The following is an 18,603-nucleotide window of genomic DNA, read 5'->3' on the forward strand; positions in this document are numbered from 1 at the left end:
TAATCTAACACAGAAAAATAAAACGACGTTTTTTATTTTATACATATGTAGTTTCAATTTGATGAACAAAAACTAAAAAAAAATTGTTGCGGAAGTTATTAATTTTCAAATCAAAACTAAGGTACCCGAGCCAAATAAGGCCCACCTAACTTATTCTATGTTTTATAAATTGTATTTACAAAGATATTGAAATAAACTAAGTGAGAATAAAATATTTATTTCAACCATTCGCCAAAATAAAATTATCTTTTATATAAAACATTTTTAAATAAATAAAAAAGACATGTTTTTAAGCTCTGAAATTGGGCCATATTAAATTCTTGTGCTTTTAATAAGACCCAAATTAAAAATAAATTGAAAATAACAAAGGAATTAAACATTATTTTCCAACTCACTATTAAAATGATTATTAATTATAAATATGAAATTTTTTAAGATCTATTTTCCTGTAAAACATCATAATTATTTTCAATTTTGTCTATAACTAATATTTTAACTTTAAGAAATTCTGACTATTTTAATGCAATCTTAGCTTATGGAAAGTTAGCGTCATTGAAAATTGTTATTCTCTGCTGCAAGCCACATACATAAGGGCTATAACAATAAATGTATAAGTGGGCCTTATTTAATAATGCATTATTTGTAAAATATTATACTTATTTCAAAAAATCGATATATATATATATATATATATATATATATATATTTGTTTTTTTTCTGTAGTTACAAAGTTGAATAATATTATAATGTGTTGTAATAAATCATAAAATAATGTATACTTATTAAATTTACAACAAATTTTTATAAAAACGGCTGATTTACCTACTTTGTTACAAGCTTTTATTGCACTGAATAAACGTGTTGGTACCGGTATTAATTTCCTTGTCCCTCTTTATCTACTTCCTATGACATATCTTTTAAGCATATATTTCAAACATAAAGAGCGTTTTTAAATGATAAATTTAAAAGTCGGCCTTATTTAGTACTAGGCCTTATTCTGCTCAAAATTATAGATTTTACTATCAAAATTTGTCCATATTTATTATGTAAAAAAATAATATGTAACTTAATTATCAATATTCTGGTTCATCAAACGATAAAGTAATATTTACTGAATATGCAAACCAAGTAAAAAGAAATCGTTTCAATAGTTACAAAAATATCATGCACACTATTTACAAAAATACTGTTTCGAGAAAACAGTGTTTAAAGTTTTAAGTTTAGTTTATAAACGTATATCAAGTATATAGTTTATAAACATAAAAAGTATATCAAATACTTACATAATTTTTCTGTTACTCAGCTATTCCAGGGCCATACAGTAGTTCTTCCTCTTCTTCGTAGAAGACGTTTTGAACCATTTGTTTGCTTCTACGCTTTGTCTGAGCTTCTTTTGTAGCCTCGAGGCTTCGTCGCGTTGATCTTTCAAGCCGGTATTGATCTCGCTCTTCAAAATATATTTTGGCTTTTTTTTCTATAACTATTCCTATTGTTGTCATAGTTTTAAGGACAGCCTTAAAAACCTTCATTAAAAATTTCGATTGCTAAATAAGCTGCAATTATTTGGAAGATCAATATCGGGCACAGTAGATGCAGTAGATAAAGAACTTTGCGCACTGTGATATTCAATATAACTTCTCTATTTATAATTAAAATTTAACAAAAAAAAAACTGTACGTTCTTAAAACATGGTGCAAATTTCAAATTAATTAAATAGTTAATTTCTGAAAAAAAATTCCTAAATTCTACTACGTTTTTTAACCAAAAAGAAACTGAATTCTCTCTTTAAGACCGACTCATAACTTCGGAAGTTTTACAAATTTCAAAATGAAATTTTCTGGAGATATTCTTGAGATGTTAAACTAAAATATTTCGTTATAAAAAATTGATGTTTTTTTATCTGAAAAACCAAATTTCCCTTTAAAATAATTTAATATTATTTATGGAAATTACATCTATGTTAATAGTGGTAAACTTTTTTCAAGTAAATTAGACTTAAATTTTGAAATTAAAATGATGCAATCCAACTAGATACTTATTTTATTTAAAAACATATGGAGATAAAGAATGAATATATGTATAGAAAAATAAAAATGTATTGTTTTGCATCCATATATCGATTAAGTATGATGACATTATCTTTTATCTTTTTTATTCTTTCTTTCTAGGAACTTTGACGAGAGAACGTTTAACGTAGACTTTATTGTATATAATTTTATTCTAAGCAAGTGACAACAAAGAATTCGTTTACATATTTAAGTTAATCATCTTTGACGAATTAAATATCACTTACTACACAAACTACTTTAGACAGAGCTAGCAGATAATCGTAAGAGAAAAACAATTTTATCTCACATCTGTTTTTGTGACGTAACAACTAATGAATGTAACTTGAGTGTGCCTTGTTAATTATAAATATATCCGTGTAACTATGTTACAGTTTTTCTAAATTATTAAACCTACTTCTAACTAAAACGATTATTATATACAGGGTGATTCAGAACGACCCATGTGTCCCTGTAAAGACGTGTTCTTGAATAAATTCTGAGACGATTTTTCCTGTACGAAAATTTTGTCCAACGCTTACTTTTTGAATAATAAGAGGATAAAGTTAGCGAATCACGGGCCGTGTACACATGGTAGACAAAGGCGGCGCAACTCACCGACCGACGCGGGCGCTTACCCGCGTCGGTCGGTGAGTTGCGCCGCCTTTGTCTACCATGTGTACACGGCCCGTGATTCGCTAACTTTATCCTCTTATTATTCAAAAAGTAAGCGTTGGACAAAATTTTCGTACAGGAAAAATCGTCTCAGAATTTATTCAAGAAAACGTCTTTACAGGGACACATGGGTCGTTCTGAATCACCCTGTATATTCTTATTTTTACATAACACAAAACATTTTGGAGTTACGAATATTTTTTTACGTTGCAACTTTTGCTTCGATTTCAAATACTACAAATACAAATACACAGAGGAGGCAAGCAAAAAATTTGCTACAATTGTTTCAATATGTTACTTACATGCAAATAGGTAATAAACTTGCCTTGATGTTACTTAAAAATTATGATCCTTGCCGATATAGAGTCTGGATGCCAGAAGTCTGATATTTGGACACTGATCGTTGCTTAATTATTCCAAAGACGAGAGGACGGTGAAGTATGACATTGAAGTTTGCATGATCTTAAAACACGTTATGTGTAACATGTAAACTATTATTTTAACAATAACAATGTACGTGTATTATAATCTTTACCATCGTAAAGTTTTCCATTGAGAAAATGTAAATCTTGCTAGCGCTTAAGAAAATAGGTTGAAGACTCTTTTGCATCACAAACAGAAGCATTTTTTGTGACTTGGGCGGTGTTTCGTACCAAAGACTATTATAGCTGCAACGTTTGAGAGTGAGATACATGCGTTAATTAAATTTCATATATAAAGTAATCATCACAAATTTATTTGTCTCTTACATTTTATCACGGGTTTGAAGACTGTGATCTATTAATTTTTGTCCTTCAAAACTGAGGCAAAATAGATGGACCAATTGGCCAACGACATACATCACATACCTTATGAGTTGTAAAATGTCGGCCTGCTGCTGCGTGACCTTCAAAATATGAAAAGTATATTTTAATTCATCGCGGTTTATGTACTTAATATCATTTTAAAAAGTATTTGTAGATTATCTGCAATCTCACAAATCTTCAATACACATATGTTCGATAGAAGCTCGAAATGAAAATAAAAATATAGCAATAACATACTTGTAACAATGTAATACTGATCATTACTGTATTTAGCGCTAGTTGTATAGTCAGGGTTAACGAAAACGTATCTCCGATCAATTGGGCGAATCTGTGATAACAGTGAGAGATACAATAACAATACCAATTGTGAAATATCTCTTTCTCTCCCTCTACATGGATGGGACAGAGCAGGACTCACTTTAAAGCTTTTCGGTGCGTATACACAGAGAAGGCAATGTGTTTGCGCAGGTACGCGTCACTTGTATGAGAATGTAAAATTTTCATAGCATCATTATATATTAATTGCTCGAACCGAAATCTGCAAATACGAGTATTCACAATGATTCATTAATTTTGTTAATAACAAGACACTAAAGACACTATGCTGTTTTTGTTCTTACCCGACAAGTGTGAAAATACTGCAGACATGTTCAATGTAAATCAAGAGCATGCAATCGTGGGAGACTATCACAGTCACAGCAATTTCCCAGGCCATCATGGCATGCGTGTAAATATAAAAGAAATATTTTCTCTCGTCAATAAAGTAATACCCTGGATAAACTGGCAGTATAGGACGAGATTGGTTGAGAGGTGAAACAACATCCAACACTTGTGGTACGAGGGACATGGATACGAATACATACACGCCGAAATAGTAATACACTGCAACGCACACAGATGAAGCGTTTGACCAACGATAGATAAATAATTTTGTGACCAAAACAGCTCAACGTGAAGATGCATGGTTTATTCTTACACGAATATCCCAAAGAATATCTCCTGCCGTTGCTGGCATACTTTTTTAGAATTTCATATTCTTCTGGTGTTTCCAATTCGTCCCAGTCGACGAATAACTGATCAATGAGAACTTTCATCTAAGAGTCCAACGATTAATAGTAAATCTTTAAATTCTTCATTGTCTAATACGTTCTACATACAATACGACACAAATATATACACACGCACGCGCGTATAATAACATTATGATTTAAATTATATATTTTCTCTCAGGTATAATACAAACGCCACGGGCCACGAAAAATGAATAAGTTTACATACTTTACATCTGTTAAAGTAACATGTATACAGCTTCACCAACGTAATGGTTGTCAACAAATAGGCCGACATGGTTTGTAAGATACATTGCAAATTTCCGTCGCATGTAACAAATTTAGCTATCTAAACATTTAAATATTAAAAATATCTCTCGCTAAACTCTCTTTTCTTTTCTCAAGAAAATTAACAATTACCTGTGGAATAATCATAGATAATGTACTCAAAGTCATCAAGATCAAACAAAATAATCTCGTTACTGGTTTCTGATAAGGCCACTGTCCACACAACAATGATAGTTTCTTAACGAGACTGTAATAATGATTCCAGTTGGTATTCATAGTTTTAGTCACAGGTAATCTTTCGTCTCTGACTTTGTCTAGGTAACTCACACATTTCAGATTTTTATTTCACCTAAAGTTCAAGACTATTCTTTTATGAAATTAAGAGAGATTATAAGAGAGTTTAAGATCTTCTCCTGGCAGGTCATATATAATGCAAATGCTGTATTCTAGTGCCACAACTGCGTTTTTCCACACTTATCGCGCTACGACATTTTCTCGAAACATGACGCGTAGTCCACGTACGCATACGATAGTAGAATTTATTCCTTTGACATTAAATGTAACGTGAGTAGAAAGAGAGAGAGAGAAAGAGAGAGATGCACAAAGTCTCATTGACAGACGTATCATTTAGCAAATTCTCTCCGAATGAAACTTATCGATCGATATAGAGTGTCTTTTTTCTCACGGGGCAATTCCGGAAGCAACCTCTTGATGTTCGAAGCAAGTAAGATCTATGTTTAACAATGATACTCTTACCTTTACTACAACTTGATATATACTAGTTATGTAATTTATAAACGTTACATATATGATTAACAAAAGTATATTTTTATATATTATAGTAAACGTGTTGCAATGACACACACGCATATTGTTTTCGATCGCTTTTGTTGTCGTTGCTCAATTGCTGGATACAGGAAGTATAAGCTATTGAAAGGACGCAAATACTGTAAAGTATGACATTGAGGTTTGCAGAACCTTTAAAGCAAGGACATCATTAAAAAAGTGTTGGAAAAAAAGCTTTGAAACAATATAATAATTGCTTCATACCGATGTGAAACTTTGTAAGGAGAAAATGTAAATTTTACCAGCGCTTAAAAAACTCGGGTGAAGACTTTTCATCATCACCAGCATGATCATCTTTTGTAATCTCGTGGATGCTTTGTACCAGCAGCTGCTGTACCTGCGACATTTTCTAGATGCAGAATTATTCAAAATAATGTTATGTAATTGAGTATATCTAGATTACATTTTTGTTACGTACATCTTATTGCGTATCTGAAGGCTGTGATCTATCAACCTTTGTCCTTCGAAGCTAAGAAAGAACAAATGAATCAATTGACCACCGACATAAAACACGTACCTCATTGCTTCCAAGTTATCGCTAGTTTTCTCCGTAATCTACAGGACGAAAAATTGTTTTTAATAGTTGAATTTTGTGCAGAGTCGATGAGCGTCGAGTTTTATATAAATTATTGGACGTACTTGTAGCAAAGTAATGCTCATCCCTATCGTTGCTATAAATATCTGCATAGCTAAAGGTATGGTAAACGTATCTTCGAGCAATTGCGCGAGTCTGTGACAAACGATAAATGAAATTTTCTCTATCCAAGAGTTTCGTTTGTACATTTATCCATTTACATGCATCCATGCAAGTGAGTTACATGAGTTATGTTTCATCTTGCACTATTCTCTCTCTCTCTCTTTCTCTCTTTCTCTCTCTCAAAGAAGAAAATTTTATCTCTTTTTCACTATTCAGTGCACTTACTCTAATGCTTCCCGATGTTTACGTACGAGGAACGCTACTCTCTTGAAATCTGTCGCGTCAGGATTCATCGATGGTGTACTTTTCATTTTATTTCTACAATCTTGAAATAAATGTTTGTAGTGAAATCTGTAAATAGTTTGGACGATATGAGCTTTATAAAATTTCAAGTACATTTTACGAGATGAACGTGTAATTTCAGAACGCGTTATACATATGTTGGCGCGCTATTGCGTCATCATTCAATCCTCATTATTTAAGAGGGAAAGGTCATGTAAAAATCAATTTTTATTATTGCATATATACGTACTAAAACATTTCAAAAATTCAAATTTCAAGTCTTCATATTGGAAATCGACATATTAACGATCCTACAGACAAGTTCATTAAACCAAGAGAAAAATTATGATTAAAATTAAGAAATTTTTTCTTCACATACCTGTATATTTTTTTAAGTTAAAGTGAAAATACTTTTGAGAAAAATAAAAATTTATTTGATTTCAAGAAATGACGGTATTAGCTTTTACTAAAGTAAATAAATTATTTGTTTAAATTATTTATTTAATTGAAATACATAACTTTTTAATTCAAAGAAATACTGATGGAATTATAAGAAATAATTTTCTTGTTTTTTATTTAAAAATATATTTCTTTCATTTAAAAAAAGATTTTCGTTGCCCAGCTAAATTATTTCTTTGATTTTAATAAAAAGAAATAACCAAGAAATTTCTTTACATCAAAGAAACTTTTGTTTGACCGTATAACAATGCACAAATTTGTTTTATGCAAACAAATTTTCTTTGATTCGAAGAATCTTTTCTTTGGGTGCACGTCCAATAGATAGTTACGCGCGTTTTAAACTTTAAACGTGTTTTTCTCAAAACTACATTTTTTGAAATAGCGTGCAATATAACTTAAAAAATATTCGATTAATATAGCTGAGACGATGTATGTTTATTTTTCATTAAATTCTCCACCGCAACTACCTATAAAACTTGCAAGAATAACTCTCCAAATTATATTTTCACATGATAAAAATGAAAATTTTATGCGAAAATTTGACATTTTCTTTAAAACTGCGTAGAATTTTTATTTTTGTACTTTTTACTATCGAATTTAGGTTTTTCTGGTGTGTAATTTTATTAAAAAGACAGATTCGTTTGATTTTTTTATTTTAAGATGAGATAAAAATGCTACATTGCACGCCATTTAACCTCTTCAAAAAGCAGGATTTGGAGAGCGAGCATCATTACGCCGCTGTATTTGAACTAATTTGATTTAACAAATTTTTTCTACATCTACAAATTATAAGAAATATGTGAGAAAAGTTATGAACAGTTTATTAAAAGTCTTGTGCCGCAAAAAAAATCATGAAAATCAGCTTTCTTTCGGCTGATTACATGACCTTCCCCCCTTAATGAATAATAAAAATAGAATGATGCAATAACATATGTGTGCGCGATAATTATTCTCCTTACCCAGTTATAGCAAACTTGCTGCAAACATGTTCGACAAACGTTACAAACAAGCAGTCGTGGGAAATTATACCAACCATAACAATTTGCCAGGCCACGACGGAATGCCAGAATATTTCAAAGAAATATTCTCGCATATCGACAAAATAGTATCCTCGATATGGCGGTAATATAGGCCGGGACTCGTTGAGAGATGATACAATATCGAGGATATGCGGTATAAGAGACATGGACGTAAACGTAATCATCCCTGCAGAGCAGTATACTGCAATGTACGATATTAGCGAGATACGTTATATTAATTATGATCTCGAAAATAGAAACAATTACGACTGAGATATAAATAGATCGGTCGATTAAATTCGGACGATCTATAACTTATCTCGTCTCGATCTCGTCTCACCGAAATATATCAAGGAGAATCGTCTACTGTTTGCGGCGTACGACTTCATAATTTCATATTCTTCGTAAGTATTTAATTCTTTCCAATCGCAGAACAAGTGTCGAGTGAGGTCTTTAATCTGGCATCGATCGATAATCTTATAATATATTTTATAAAGATCTTACGGGTCGCAATCAATAATACTGTCGGTACCAACAAAGACTGCTAATATTATTGATCGTGTGTCATTATTTGCTAATATTGATGCATGGATTGATGCAGAATTGAAGAATATTGACAATGACTACCAAATTTTTAGATTTTCGTGTTTCAGTATCACTGTATGCGTGTGCGTGCATGCGTGCGATGGGGTTAAAGATTGGGACATAGAGTGTGAAGAGAATGCAATATTTACATCAGTTTACAGTTCTACAAATGAATGGATCATGGCACGAGATAGAAATAATCTCATCAGCTTGTAGAAATATTAATTGATGTAAATAATTGTTGATATTACTAATTCAATATTATTGATACTAATCAGTATTATTCCATGTTTCTATTATAGTTTTCCTTACAAAATTTACAAATTAAAAATCTTTAATTAATTGTTTTTTTGTTGACAGTTTTAGTTAATTTGCAATCGTCATCTTTAATCAGATATATTTTGGAAAATTTAATCGTGAAACGTGTATATGTATATATGTATATGTGTATGTTATATAAAACGTTCTGTATCAACGTTGAATTGAAAGGTGTACATCTTTATTAAAATCACGATACAGAGTAAATAGGCTGTCATTGCCTGGAAGGTGCAATGCAAGTTTTTCTTGCACATAAATTGATACGCTATCTGAGAGTGAAATATCACAAGCATTAAAATTTTTCCAACAAAAAAACACTTCTTTCATTTGTCATACGTGCGACGAGTGATAATAACCATTGACAATTACCTGCGGTATCAGGAGAGTTAACAAGATTATAGTTAACAAGGCCATACGAAATATTCTTGTCCTAGACTCTAGATACGGCCACATGCCAGTGAGAGATGATATTTTATAAACGATATCATAATAATGGCTGGAAATAGCTATAACTTCCATGACTTTCAGAGATATTCTGCGCGCGCGTTGGCCGGTCGTCAATCAACTCGCTTTACAAACTCGCTTCTCGCTTCCGTTGGCTTCCACGTAAGACTGCCGTGCCGTGCCGTACGATCAACTGTCAAACGTCTCATATGACTCAGTTGTCCCTCATATCGCTTTGCCAAGTAATGTCGCATTTCCCTGCAATAATCGACACACGTGTACACAGCATGTGGTTAGAGCAGGTAGGGCATGCATTTATTCCCTTGACACTAATTGCAGTATAGGGATAAAGTAGAGAGGGATGGTTGCTCGATTGACTGCAATGTGGTTGCAATGTCCACGCAGCGTGTTGATAATGCTGACTTTTCAAGTTTCTTCCGCTCCGCTCTACTCCGCTTCCGCCACGTACGCAAAAAATAATAATACGAGGGGTTCACAACTATTGAAATCCGGTGTACAGGCCACCATGAAATCCGGCTGAAATCCGACTGAAATCCACGAAATCCTTGAAAACGTGCTGAAATCCTTAAAATTTGACTGAAATCTTTGACATTTGGTTGAAATCTCCTGAAATCCGACTAAAATTCTTTGAAATTCGATTGAAATCATTGAAATCCGACTAAAATCCGAGTAAAGTTCTATGAAATCTTTCACAAATTTTTTTCGTTATCCTGCGAAATCTTTTTGGACTCAGTGGGTAAAACGTTTATTTTGCGCGCCCTGCAAAACGCTGCAAGACTTTTGTGCCGCCAACGCGCTTTGCTGACACGGAAGCAAACGTTCACTACGTTCAGCGCGAGCGGCACCACGCTTTCAGCAGCGTAGCAAGCGTGAGGCGTTGTGAGCAGTTGTGAGTTGTGTAAGCCAAAGCGTTTGGTAGTTTGACTTGAGATCGTTCGTGGTGAGTAATTTTTAGAACAATGGACGCAGTGATACAGAATACGGTAATTGTTCAGAATACCCCCCTCCACCTCCGATTTTGACGAACTTAGGCTCATTCGATGCATTTTCACTCAAAATGAACGAATCTGGCAGGAAAATGTGTCGGACTGCCTCGCGAACCGAGATATCAAGCACTAAAGTTGACGATTGTACAGGTTAGGATATTTGTCATCTCGGCGTATTGTAATGAACTGTGCATGCGCTGTGATAGAAATGTGCACGAAATTTGAAATGTTTATTAATAATTACATCAGTGGCACATTTACTACACTTGATTGTGCAATGTATATTTAACCCCCCCCCCTCTTGTTAATTATAAAATATATTATAAAAATGTTTAATAAAATGTAAGCACTGTGTTAGATTAAAAAATTTATTAGTTTCTGTGCAATGTAGATTTTTTATGAAGGCATTAAAACAATTTATTTTATAAAATTAATTAATTGAATTAATAGACACATCCCACTTACATTCTTATTTATAGTTTTTACAATAAACAAAAAGCACAAGATGGCTGAGAATATAACTGTAGAGAAGAGCTTGGAACAACACAGGATTCAGGATGAAAGAGAAAACCAGCAAGAGAAGCTGATCGAGCAAAGAAACGATCAGGGGGAAGTAAAAGAGGTGGAGAAGACTAGCAAGGACTTTTGGGAAGTCATAGAAGAGGAAACAGGTGTAATATTACCTATGTACTAAGAATCTGTTAAATACGAGGTGTGTTCAAAAAGTATCGCGAATTTTGAATTTTCGCGGGTTACGTATATTCGAATTTCGATCTTTTTGTGGCGTTATGTTGGTACTCATGTCTCTCACTTATGCCGACAAGCTCGGCCATTTTGAATGTTCACTTAATTGTTGACAGCTGCTTTGCTTGCACGTGTTTTGGATCGTCTTCGATTTTTACCTATTCAAAAAAATGGATCAAAGAACCTGTATCAAATTTTGTGTGAAAAACGAAATTAAGTGCGCGGATGCATTCCGAATGTTGACTGTGGCATACGGAGAAGCTACCTTGGACCGAAGCAACGTTTATCGGTGGTACAAAATGTTCTCAGAAGGCCGAGAAGATGTGAACGACGAAGAGCGTGCCGGACGCCCGAGCACTTCAACAACAGACGAAAAAATTAATGAAGTGGAGAAAATGGTATTGGCCAATCGTCGAATCACCGTTAGAGAAGTTGCTGAGGACCTAAACATATCGATTGGCTCGTGCCATTCGATTTTTATCAATGATTTGGGCATGAGACGGGTCGCCGCGAAATTCGTACCAAAATTGCTCAATTGCGACCAAAAACAGCATCGCATGAACATTGCTAATGAGATGTTGGACTCTGTCCGCGACGACCCAAATTTGCTCCAGAGGGTCATAACTGGTGACGAATCGTGGGTTTATGGTTATGACGTGGAAACCAAAGCTCAATCATCTCAATGGAAGCTGCCGCACGAACCAAGACCGAAAAAAGCGCGCCAAGTTCGGTCGAATGTGAAAGTTTTGCTGACAGTTTTCTTCGATTGCAGGGGCGTGGTGCATCATGAGTTCTTGCCACAGGGTAGAACGGTCAATAAGGAATATTACCTGCAAGTTATGCGCAATTTGCGCGAAGCAATCCGCCAGAAACGCCCGGATTTGTGGAAGAACAAAAATTGGCTTTTGCACCACGATAACGCCCCTGCTCACACATCGTTGCTTGTGCGCGACTTTTTGGCCAAAAACAACACACTAATGATGCCGCAGCCACCGTATTCTCCAGATCTGGCCCCCTGTGACTTTTTCTTGTTCCCTAAACTGAAGAGGCCCATGAAAGGACGACGTTACGCTACGCTTGACGAGATAAAGACGGCATCGAAGGAGGAGCTGAACAAGATAAAAAAAAAATGATTTTTTGAAGTGCTTCGAAGATTGGAAAAACCGTTGGCACAAGTGTATAATATTTCATGGGGATTACTTTGAAGGGGACAAAATAGATATTCATGAATAAATAAATAATTTTTGAAAAAACACAAAATTCGCGATACTTTTTGAACACACCTCGTATGACAGGGTTTAACAATGATCATTCTATGAAAGGCTTTGAAGCTTCTGAACATTTGCCAGAACTAGAAACTTTTGCACGCAATGTTGTGTCAGAATATGCCAATTCAGTTTGTCCTCCTGAAAGTAAAGAAAGCTACCTTGGTATGTTTGCTAAATGCCCAAAATTGTTTACAATAGCAAGTGGCCATAAAATTATGTTTCAGCAAGTAAGTGATTTTTGCAAGAAAAGAATCAATCAGCAGGAAATCTTATTAAGAAGTAAGAATAAGGTATCCAAATTACAATCATCACGTCAATTGTCTGTTGTGCCTGCATTCCCTGCAATCACAGCCCATCAATGTGAAAGAGACAAGTTAGCAGCTTCCATTTTGTCATCAATCCATCGATTAAGGAATCTTGTTGAGAGTGATCAGTCTGTTTTAGAGAAACCAGTTTTCACCATTGCACATAAGAATGAAAGGCCTTCCAGTGCTTCAATCAATTGTCCTGTATGTAGTGTTGGAAACTGTGCAACCTCGTGTGCAACTAAAAAGCATTCAAATGTATATTTTAATCAGGGACGGTGGCTCTTGTCTAATTATCGTCGGCATTGCTTACGCTTTCATTCGGTCGAAATGTTAAAATAACTCCACAGATTACCATCAAGAGTATGCTTGAAAGAGGCCCAGTTGCAGGCACTTTAAATGCAGAAATGTCTCACAGCCTAGTTTCAAATTCAGGGTGTTCATCTACAGTTCCTCAAGATGGTGAATTTGATGTTGATGATGTTGTGAATCCCAAAATAAGAAGGCAACATAATTATAACCTCCTTTCTGACGATGAAAATGAAAATTTTGTTTCTCCGGGGACATCCAAGGAGCAGGACACCTCCGTGCAAAGTGAAGTCATCTCAGCTCCAACCTTATTCAAATAAGTAGAAATTAGAACAGTATTCCCGTGCTGCCAGAAATAAGCGATCTCTAGAGAGGGTATCGCAAAATTATCCTTGCATCATATCATTTTTTCCCTGCTTAAATAATCACGAGAAGCTGTTGACAGAAAATTCAGAACTTTGGAAATCTTTATTGAATTTATCAGAACAGTTGGTAGAGCAAAAGCAAACAGACCACCTATCTAGCATACCATCAAAAATTCTTAGTGCTCTCGTTAGAACAGCAGCGGAAAATGCAAGAAGTGTCCATGGGTTTAAGTACAAAGAAGAAATTGTTCCCAAGCTTGCTAGTCTTGTATTCCTTGTAGGCGGTAGATGATTGTATGAAGTTTTGCAGAAAAACCTCGGACTTCCTTCAATTTCAACTTTGAGCAAGGTCACTAATTCTGCCACTCAGCCTGTTATAGAAGGGGAATTTTGTTTCAAAGAACTAAAAAGGCATCTTGAAGATGGCGGTTACCCACCAGCAGTAATGATCAGCGAAGATGGAACTCGAATTCTAAACAGGATTAGGTATGATGTGTCATCCAACACGATTGTTGGTTTTGTTCCTCCCACCCTCTTATACAGGACTTTCAATTACGTTCCACTACAAAGCTACATCCAGCAATGTTATTCAAGATTATTTTAATTCATGTTCCAAATCGAACTACGCTTATGTTATCATGGCCCAACCTCTCTTTTCAACAGCTCCTGCATTTTGTTTGTGTGTATTTGGAACAAACAACAAATTTGATTCAGATGTGGTTTTGAAACGGTGGAAGTAAATGAAGGGAGAGGTCTCTGTTCATGGAATTGACATTCTTGGATTCTCCTCAGACGCTGATACACGACTGTTGAGTGGAATGAGGTCAAATGCCTTCCCAGTGATTGTTGACAATCCGCTTGTGTAGTATGATTGGTTTGTTCAAGATATTGACCAGAAGACGTCCTATATTCAAGACACCGTGCACATTATAACCAAGCTGAAAACAAGATTTCTAAAACCTTCAATAGTTTTGCCTATAGGGTAGCCATGTTGTTTCTCCAACGCATTTGAGAATACTCATGCAGGAGAAATCCAAGCTAGAGCACGGTTTGGTTGAGTCTTATTTGAAAGCTGATGACAAGATGAATTTCAATGCTGCAGAGAAAATTATGTCAGTAAGAGTGTCACATCTATTATCCAATATACCTGGCACTGCAGCTACGAAGATGTACCTAGAAGTTATGAGAAACATTTCTGATGCATATCTTCTAAAAAACCTTACTCCTTCTGAACGTATAAGTGCCATTTGGAAAAGCGCATTTTTTTCCGCATCTGGAAGCGATGGCTTCAAGAAAATGGTTACAGCACAAATAAAAATTTCTTGACTACGTATACCTATCTATGTATAGAACTTAATGCACATGCACTTGTAGCTGTAATCCGAAGACTGCGAAAAGAACAGAAACCAGAGCTTTTCCTACCATGGATGTTCAGTTCCCAACCATGTGAAGGATTCTTCCGTGCTATGAGGTCTTTTACAACTGTTTTTAGCACAGTTGTTAACTTTGATACGCTTGATCTCTTGTACAAAATCAAGAGAATCCAACTTAAGTTACACCTTATGCAAGAGCTGTCCTCTGATGTTGTTTTTCCAAGAAACAAACCAAATCCCTCAACTTTGCCAATATGTGAACTTCCTTGTGATAAAGATATAATTAAGTCAATTCAGGAGGCCAGAGCATTTGCTATTTCTGAAGCTAGAATTCTAGGCATGAAACCAAAAATAAGTCAAAAAGTTCCTCCTTCTGTGCCTCTTCATCTCTACCATTTAAAACCTAAAGTCACTCAGGACGAGCTTATTTTCGATCTTACTGTGCCAGCAAGTAAAGAAGCAGACACTGAAGAAGACATATTGCTGGCAGATATTTCTGCTAAACAAGAAGCACAGTTGAATCTTCAAAGTCCATTTGTAAATTATGTCGACAATACTGGAAAAGAGATTGTTCTTCGCAAAACAACGCTTTGTTGGCTCCTAAGTAATGGTCACTCTAGGCTTAGTTCTGATCATGTCCACAGGGTGAAGCAAAAAGAGGACAATTTTAATCCTGAAGGCCATGTGGAAACAATCAATAACGTATGTCACTGTGAGAATGTTCATCTGGGTGATTGGTGTGCTTTTAACGATCCTGACAATAATTGTGAACTTTTAATTAGACGGGTCTTAAGTTTTTCTTACTTAACAGGAACATTGAAAGCTACAAACTACTCAGCTACCTTTGCACCAACAAAGGACTCTTTAAATAATGCTAAGGATATAAGATGTTTGTGTACATGGTTTAAAATATCTGTAAGTGGTGTTCTTATTCCGTCCAGAAAACAACATTCCTTCTTTAATTTATCAAATTATATTTGTTCTTTGCCTGGCCCTTGCTCTGTAGACGGTAGTTTGAGGCTTAATGGTGATATTATGAGTAAGATCGATGAGCTTTTAGTAGCTGCCTCTAATTCTTAGTTATTGATTCCTAGTTTACTCTTGTCACCAATTTCAAAGTATTTATCAGAGATAATTAGTAAGTAAGTTTTTACTTAGTTGTTCTGCTGCATTTGCTTGACGTTAGTTAATTGCAGTGTGATTTTGTCTTTTATAGTAAATTGACATTTATTACCATGAAGTAACTAGTTTACCATGTGTTACATATCAAAGATGTTCAGTATTTAAGTTTTTATTTGATTTTAACTACTTGTGATATATTTTGTTCAGATGTTTAAAGACTGAAAGTATCTCTATGTTTAATTTTGCTGTTGTGCTGCTTTTATTAAACATAAGTTTAATTGCAGCGTGTTTCAGAAGTCTATGTAAATTAACACTTGTTACAATATATAGCCAGTTCACTAATGTATAAGTTACGTATCAAAGATGTTTAGTATTTAAGTTTTTCAGTAGATGTTTAAAGATTGCAAGTTTCTATTTGATTTTAACTACTTATACTATATTTTATTCAGATGATGTTTAAAGATTGAAAATGTATCTATGTTTAGTTTTGTTGTTCTGCTGTTTTAGTTTGACATAAGTTTAATTGCAGCGTGTTTCAGAAGTCTATGTAGTAAATTAATAATTGTTACTACTTGTAGTCAGTTTCCTAATGTGTAAGTTCAGAAATAAAAATTAAATTTTCAAAGCTTATTTAAAAGTTACCTTTATTGCCCTACTTTTCTTTTGCATTACAAAGTAATAACTAGAGCTGTTTATTGAGTTTCTTGAGTTATCTGTTGTAGTTTTTCTACTACGAAAAATAGAAAAAACACTGCAGCAGATAACTCAAGAAGCTCAGTGAACAGCCCCAGCCGTTACTTTAGACTAAATGTCTAAAAATCCCTGGAATCCTAGAATGAAAAATGTTGTGCCAGAAGATTTTCAAAGTCTCAAACTAGTATGGTGAGAATAGCAGCGTTAACGATTTCATCCAAATAGTGATACGATACACATGCTTATATTGCTAAAAAAATATTTATTTACTTCTAAATAATTCTACATTCAGTTCTAATAACATCACTTGATTTTCTTGTACACTGAATCAAATAGGAAAGTATGGAATCAAGAAATTGGACAGCAAGTTGTGCAAATGCAGTCTGGCGCTCGGTCTGGCCTTCTACAACTCGCGCGGCTACAGATTTTGAAAGGCGCAGAAATTCGAATCTAATAGCGAATTCGGTCGCTTGCACTAGTGCACACTGAGTGCGCACTAAGGCTTGTTTATAATCTATTCTTATATTTAAAGTCGCTTAAATACACATTTAAAAACTTTTTAGCCAATAAAACAATCTGTAATAATTATATGGATCGAGATATGGATGCTGTACAAATCATTTTATAGACTAACAGGGGAGGATCAGGTGAGTCACCCTGGGATTTTGATTCCAATTTTTTTAGTTACTCTGGAGAAAAAAAGTTTACGTCTTCCGGCGTTTGATCAAATAGGCCTTAGTTTCGAAATAATAAATTTGTGAAAATTGGCTATACTGCAGCGCGCCATATGAGCCTTCCCGGTGACTGTTTTCCCAACCAGTGCAGTCGGCTCTGTGCATTAGGTGCTTGCTTCACAATCGTAAGATCCGGGTTCGCTCCCGAATGTGTGCAATATTTTTTTTTTTAATAAGTACGAGGTGTGTTCAAAAAGTATCGCGAATTTTGAATTTTCGCGGGTTACGTATATTCGAATTTCGATCTTTTTGTGGCGTTATGTTGGTACTCATGTCTCTCACTTATGCCGACAAGCTCGGCCATTTTGAATGTTCACTTAATTGTTGACAGCTGCTTTGCTTGCACGTGTTTTGGATCGTCTTCGATTTTTGCCTATTCAAAAAAATGGATCAAAGAACCTGTATCAAATTTTGTGTGAAAAACGAAATTAAGTGCGCGGATGCATTCCGAATGTTGACTGTGGCATACGGAGAAGCTACCTTGGACCGAAGCAACGTTTATCGGTGGTACAAAATGTTCTCAGAAGGCCAAGAAGATGTGAACGACGAAGAGCGTGCCGGACGCCCGAGCACTTCAACAACAGACGAAAAAATTAATGAAGTGGAGAAAATGGTATTGGCCAATCGTCGAATCACCGTTAGAGAAGTTGCTGAGGACCTAAACATATCGATTGGCTCGTGCCATTCGATTTTTATCAATGATTTGGGCATGAGACGGGTCGCCGCGAAATTTGTACCAAAATTGCTCAATTGCGACCAAAAACAGCATCGCATGAACATTGCTAATGAGATGTTGGACTCTGTCCGCGACGACCCAAATTTGCTCCAGAGGGTCATAACTGGTGACGAATCGTGGGTTTATGGTTATGACGTGGAAACCAAAGCTCAATCATCTCAATGGAAGCTGCCGCACGAACCAAGACCGAAAAAAGCGCGCCAAGTTCGGTCGAATGTGAAAGTTTTGCTGACAGTTTTCTTCGATTGCAGGGGCGTGGTGCATCATGAGTTCTTGCCACAGGGTAGAACGATCAATAAGGAATATTACCTGCAAGTTATGCGCAATTTGCGCGAAGCAATCCGCCAGAAACGCCCGGATTTGTGGAAGAACAAAAATTGGCTTTTGCACCACGATAACGCCCCTGCTCACACATCGTTGCTTGTGCGCGACTT

At 35.1% G+C, this 18,603-nt stretch overlaps 2 protein-coding genes across 3 annotated transcripts; both read right to left on the bottom strand.

Moving 5' to 3' along the window:
• Nucleotides 1-2,839: 2,839 nt before the first annotated feature.
• Nucleotides 2,840-5,906, bottom strand: LOC120358178 (odorant receptor 13a-like). Of its 2 annotated transcripts, none has more exons than XM_039451295.1 (9): nt 4,996-5,906; nt 4,805-4,924; nt 4,503-4,620; nt 4,147-4,408; nt 3,945-4,064; nt 3,764-3,854; nt 3,470-3,606; nt 3,256-3,388; nt 2,840-3,182 (listed from the first exon to the last, which is right to left on the bottom strand). In XM_039451295.1, exons 1-9 carry the CDS (start codon nt 5,137-5,139, stop codon nt 3,132-3,134), a joined length of 1,176 nt encoding a protein of 391 aa, XP_039307229.1. In that variant the 5' UTR covers nt 5,140-5,906; the 3' UTR covers nt 2,840-3,131. The 2 variants fall into 2 exon arrangements, with proteins under 2 accessions (XP_039307229.1, XP_039307230.1); XM_039451296.1 differs by having other exon boundaries at nt 4,147-4,210; nt 4,996-5,588.
• Nucleotides 5,600-9,181, bottom strand: LOC120358179 (odorant receptor 13a-like). Its single transcript, XM_039451300.1, has 6 exons — nt 8,107-9,181; nt 6,632-6,757; nt 6,349-6,439; nt 6,128-6,264; nt 5,914-6,046; nt 5,600-5,841 (listed from the first exon to the last, which is right to left on the bottom strand). The coding sequence occupies exons 1-6, from the start codon at nt 8,349-8,351 to the stop codon at nt 5,791-5,793; spliced, it is 783 nt and encodes a 260-aa protein (XP_039307234.1). The 5' UTR covers nt 8,352-9,181; the 3' UTR covers nt 5,600-5,790.
• Nucleotides 9,182-18,603: the final 9,422 nt, after the last annotated feature.

The sequence above is a fragment of the Solenopsis invicta genome, chromosome 6 (genome assembly GCF_016802725.1).
Source record: "Solenopsis invicta isolate M01_SB chromosome 6, UNIL_Sinv_3.0, whole genome shotgun sequence".
NCBI classification, from domain to species: Eukaryota; Metazoa; Arthropoda; class Insecta; order Hymenoptera; family Formicidae; genus Solenopsis; species Solenopsis invicta.